At 36.9% G+C, this 5,435-nt stretch overlaps 2 protein-coding genes across 3 annotated transcripts; both read left to right on the top strand.

Annotated features, from left to right (window-relative positions):
• The first annotated feature begins 67 nt into the window (after window positions 1-67).
• LOC112461139 lies at window positions 68-4,068 on the top strand. Of its 2 annotated transcripts, none has more exons than XM_025026311.1 (5): window positions 68-244; window positions 550-797; window positions 1,408-1,553; window positions 2,022-2,140; window positions 3,937-4,068. In XM_025026311.1, exons 1-5 carry the CDS (start codon window positions 187-189, stop codon window positions 3,972-3,974), a joined length of 609 nt encoding a protein of 202 aa, XP_024882079.1. In that variant the 5' UTR covers window positions 68-186; the 3' UTR covers window positions 3,975-4,068. The 2 variants fall into 2 exon arrangements, with proteins under 2 accessions (XP_024882079.1, XP_024882147.1); XM_025026379.1 differs by lacking the exon at window positions 3,937-4,068 and adding an exon at window positions 2,563-2,726.
• On the top strand, window positions 3,985-5,433 carry LOC112461783 (myo-inositol 2-dehydrogenase-like; the record flags this gene model as incomplete). Its single annotated transcript, XM_025027194.1, has 3 exons — window positions 3,985-4,151; window positions 4,601-4,849; window positions 5,109-5,433. Coding segments are annotated over exons 1-3 (657 nt in total), but the record flags the coding sequence as incomplete, so codon positions are not given.
• Window positions 5,434-5,435: the final 2 nt, after the last annotated feature.

The following is a 5,435-nucleotide window of genomic DNA, read 5'->3' as shown; positions in this document are numbered from 1 at the left end:
GCGGTGAAAGTATCCGATTCGGAATAACGCGAATTAACGTGGAGTGGGCAGGGTGGAGAGGGAAGAAAGTCACCCCGGAGACAGGTAAAACGGCGGCAGACGGGCACGTTGGCATTGAGCAAACCAGAGGTTTATCGTCTCGCCAGTTCACGGTCGTTCGTTCGCGCTTACCGTTTCTACGGGACCATGCGTTCAATTGCGCTCCTCGCGTTCCTGGCGAACGCCAAGCTGATGGGCAACGCAGGTGAGAGAAAAAACCGATGAGTTAGATCGCGATTTCGCACGGTGACCCGTTAGTCCGACGATAAGGGAGTTTTTGTCGAAAACACACTGAAACATATAAAATAAAATTACTTTAAGTATTTATTTAAAGTGCTTAAATTTAAAAGCAAAAATTCAGAATGCTTTTTTTTAATCTCCTTTTCATTCAGAATTAATTATTCCCAAGTTTCTACAAAATTGAAATAAATCGCCGTTGCATCTTCGTTTCCGACTTTTATTTAATTTTATTAAAAAAAAAAGAACCTGAAACTGATTGCGCGATTGCAGAAGAGATCTGGCAGCAGGATCTGTCCAAAGACATGCGGATAGGTGCGTCCACCGAGGGGTACGATCGCGTGGGGCTGCGATGCGGCGCCGAAAGGATGACCGTCGAGCTTAAAACTACGGAGGACTTCTCGGGGGTGATCTACACGCAGGGTAGCTTCCATTCCCGAGAGCCGTCCTGCTTCCTCGATCCGGTTCGCGGTAGAAGTTTCACCATGAGCATCCCTCTACACAAATGTGACACTGAAAGGGTACGTAAATTATCGCGTTTATCCTATTAATGCTCTCTCTCAATTAAACATGTCGTTATTATACAATATTAGCCTTGTCAACATAACGAGTCGTTAAGCGCTCGAAAAAGCGTGGATCTCTTTCTCGCAGAAAAACGTTCATTTTCTTTTACGTTACGTGTTCCGAAAGTAATAAAGCTTATAAACAATTTCTTATTTTCTAAACACTCGATCGAGTTCACTGTCATCAAGTGAATCACTGTGTATAGTAGAAATGATATCTACGAATTATCCGTAGAAAGTGTAACTTATTCTATCACATTTTCGAATGTATATCTTGCGATTAATCTCTAAAATTTCCCTCTCACATTTTCATTCATTAATATAAATAAATAATGCAACAGGAAAGTCGGCATATGAATTATTTTTTCATACGGAATTTTTAATTGTTTCTTGATGTTTTATCAGTTCTTTAATAATAGGCTACAATTACTTCCTGTCTCTACGAGAAATTATTCACAAAATAGATTGGAAAACTTTATTTACTTGCTGTGGTGTTTCAAGACCAAGTATTTACTGATTATTTATTGTATCGTTTAATATTTTTCTATCTTTTTTATTTCGGTGAAAGGATGGTGAAAAATACAGCAACGTGGTGGTGATTCAGCACGATGACGAGCTGTTAACACCTGGTGACGCCGCTTTTACGTTAGAATGCGACTTCTCGACGCCGCGTGTTCGCACGGTCACGGCGGATCTTAATGGGAGTGAAAAAAGGTAATTAGCTATTTCGTTATTAATTCAACTTACTTTCGATATGATTAACATGTACTTTCAATTATTCATAAGTTTAACGGAGATACAATCAATTCTTTCTACGGTGCGTGGAGTAAACTACGTAAAAAACATCGGTAGTTATTATTTCAATGTGAAAAATACTAGTAAATTAAAAATATTTTATTTCAACCGCTTTGTTATTCTCTTCTCACGTGATTCTCTTGGACACGCTATTGTTTTTATTATAATGCTATATATATTAATTAATTAAAGAATAAAATGCAAACTTATTCCTTCAAAATCGAATAATACAGTAGTACAATTCAATAACTTCAATATTAAATTAAAGTTAAAGTTTTCACAGAGAGAAATTAATATCAAGTTTATTAAGGAATATCTCCATGAGATATTATACGACGAAAATTTTACAAAATGTTTCACCGTGATAACGGTACTTTCGTTCAACAGACCGACTAGATCCAGTATAGCTCTCATCGACGCCGATCCGGGAGGCGACAGAAGAAAAAGGTCGGCGTACGTGGAAAGCTACGGGGACGAGGTTGCTTTCGTGCCGAAGCAAGGATATCGTAAGGCAAACGACGAATTGTGAGATGCCAGTGTGTGCTAGCTAATAAAAAAAAACTGTAGTAAACGTTGTCTTCATTTCCTTTCTTGAAAATATTCACGAAATTTTCGTCGGCCGATAATCACAAATCTTTCGCCGAAGAATTCTGTCGTTCTCGAATTGAAGTTGTAATTAAAAATTAAGTTGTATTTTGAATTTCTCGCTGGCACAGTCGGTGGTGTCGTCACAAATCTCCTTTTGACATTAGACACGTTCGGCAAATGCAGTTGCGGAGCAAAAGATGGGATTAATATGCTCAAGCTTCGTGATTGATTGAAAGAAAATCAATTAAATTTGTTTCCCAAAAATCGATCCCATCTAGTTTGCATCTGCCAAACGTGATCATTGTCGCACGATAAAAACATGTGTCCTACTTGATTTCAGAATGAGAGGAGCGTCGAGAGGGCACTTAATTAAAGTGCCGTTTAATTAAATCTTATCAACGAACGCGGGCGTCGATTCTGGTGAACGCGCATTCTACGCTCGTAAATCTGTTGATGTTGCTTGTTATTTAATTTTCGTTATTTGAATAAATTACGTAATTCGTTCGAGCGGATTTCTTATTCCCTTTTTCTTTTTACATGATCTTGATTTGCGTGCGGTTTAATTAATGTGCGTGATGCATGACTTGCGACACTTTTTACAATCCACTATTTTTATTCCAAAGATACGATATATAACGCGATTCGTCGATAACCCCTTGTCCTTCCTAATGATATTGTATATGGAAATTTACTTAAAGTTGTTTATCGACGATATTAACTCGTATACATAATCTTAGCTTTTATAACAGCTATTTCTGTTTTAAAGGCCCCACTGGAAAACAATCAGAAGCTAATTGTTATAAGGCGTAGTTTTTACGGTTTCTCCTAACACTATACAAATGGCCAGCGTAATTACAGAGATATGGTCCTCCGTTCGATACATGTTACAGGTCACCGCGGCGTGATAACGATTTGAACAAATGAAGCGGCATCGCAGATAATTATGCAGAATCACGAACGTAATTGCATAATCTTACAGAAATACATTACGTAAATATCTCGTAGATAAATCAAGTCTGCGTTATGATTAAACCGTTAGCATGGCATAGTCGACCATGCTGGAAACATTTTAAAGTCTTCTCTGTCATCATTTTACTTTGTCTTCTGTCTCTCTTTATCTCGTTTACTGGACGAGTGCATCGCAGCATTTCTCTCGTTGTGGCTCGTGAATAAGTTTAATGAACGGAGAGAACCATCTGGAAGCCTTTCTAGCAGTCAAGCATCGGTTAAATGACGCTTTTATAGCAGCGAAATACATTAATAAATTAGTAAAAATGTATTTCAAGATGCTAACAAACCTCTTTTTTTTTTTATACATTTGGAACAATCGAATTAAACTGTTATAATTCCAAGTTAATTTTTTTAACATAATAAAGATTAGATATTTCAATTCATTATTCAATAATTCATATAGCAAAAAACTTTTATACTCATCTCTTTATATTTGTTAAGAAGAATTGTTAGGATACGTTATGTTATTTGCTATTAAGAATAAAAATAAAAACGATAAAGATATTTAGAGAATCAAGGAGAAATTTAGACAATTCTTATCGGCTATAATAGGAACAATAATTCTGTTTAACAGAAATCCTTTTATAATTTATATATATCGTTATGCATATTGCCGACCAGCAATAATATGTTTTGAAAGATTAGAAAATGTATCTATTTCCTCTTTTCTATCTTATCTTTTATTTATTTCCAAACGTCACAGTAAGCAGCCCCCACTTCCGCTCGTCTCTACGTATATAAGAAGCTATTATCGAAGCATCGTTGGCCATAAACCGGTCTTTCGGTCGCAACAGCCATTTCGGAATAATCGAAGTATATACAATTCGTAATAACAATGGCAACTGTGAAGTTCAAAGGGATGTCTCCATACCTCAAGCCAAAGAGTTCACCACCTGCAGAAGATTATATCTATAGCAAGTGAGTAATTCATTCTTGTACCATCGCGCGAAAGTATTATAAGTTCGCACTGATACATCATGAATACTCAATTATATAAGATCCTTTCGACGAAAAAATCATTTCTCCAAAGAACACGTTAATTTTCACGTTCCTAAATTTTATTGCTACAATTTGATTTGTAACTTCAATTTAAAGCCGACACGACGAGCGAGATATGGATGTACGTTTGATAAAATTCTGGTCCTGAAATGGACATTATCTATTAATCGTAATGAATTAATTTTTTCGTTTATCCCGTCTGATTCGTGATCTTGGCAATTGATCTTGTAAATTACTTTTACATACATGAGCGCCACAATTAAAGCGGTTTTCTACTTTCGCTTTTGAGGGCGGAAATATATTCGAGATATCTTTGAGTCTTATTTCTGTTTCTGATATTCTTTTACTAAGAAAAACATCTTTCATAGATATATAGAAAACCTCACCCTGAAGACAGATAACCATCAGGAGGAACCGATAGTTAAATTGGCTCTGTTCGGTGTGGGTCGCGCTGGGACGATACATTTATCGAATATAACTTCTAATAAACGTGTCCAGCTTTTATACATTGTTGATGATCTCGAGAGCAAGTGGAATAATTGGCGGAAGTACTGGCATTTGGACAACGTTACCTTCCTAAATAGCAAGCAATCTGACAAAATATTCAAAGACCCCAAGTAAGTGGCTGTATGAAAATGAAAAAGCGCTGCCGCTATACGATATAATCAAGCTAAAAGTTAAATAAATTTAAAAATAGAGTTAAAGTTAAATTAAAAATTAACCATAATAAATTATGTGCTATAATATGGACTTATATGTATAATGTAAATTATGTATTATAGATTATATCAATATAGATTACATTTGCGTCTACAAGACAAATTCATATCTATATATAAGCAAACATATAATTCTCGTTTTTCATGATTCGTAAAGCGTTGACGCGGTCGTCGTGGCGTCGCCGACTTACACGCACGAGGATATCGTTATTAAAGCTCTGGAAGCAAAGAAGGCGGTCTTCTGCGAGAAGCCCATAGCGGAGAATATCTCGGACACTGCCAAATGCTACGAAATAGCTAAGAAAGCTGGCAAGCCGTTGTTTTGTTCGTTCAACCGGCGATTCGATCCGGGCTACTCGAACGTGCGAGACCGTGTTCTCAACGGGGAGGTCGGACACGTCCATACAATTAAATCGGTCTCTCGTGACTCTCCCCTGCCCACTTTAGAGTACTTGAAAACGTCCGGCAAGATCTTCCACGACTG

The sequence above is a fragment of the Temnothorax curvispinosus genome, unplaced genomic scaffold, assembly GCF_003070985.1.
Source record: "Temnothorax curvispinosus isolate PA1 unplaced genomic scaffold, ASM307098v1 QBEX01000173.1, whole genome shotgun sequence".
In the NCBI taxonomy this organism is placed as follows: Eukaryota; Metazoa; Arthropoda; class Insecta; order Hymenoptera; family Formicidae; genus Temnothorax; species Temnothorax curvispinosus.
The sequence above is the reverse complement of the archived record's forward strand: the minus strand, read 5'-3'. Positions and strand labels throughout refer to the sequence as shown.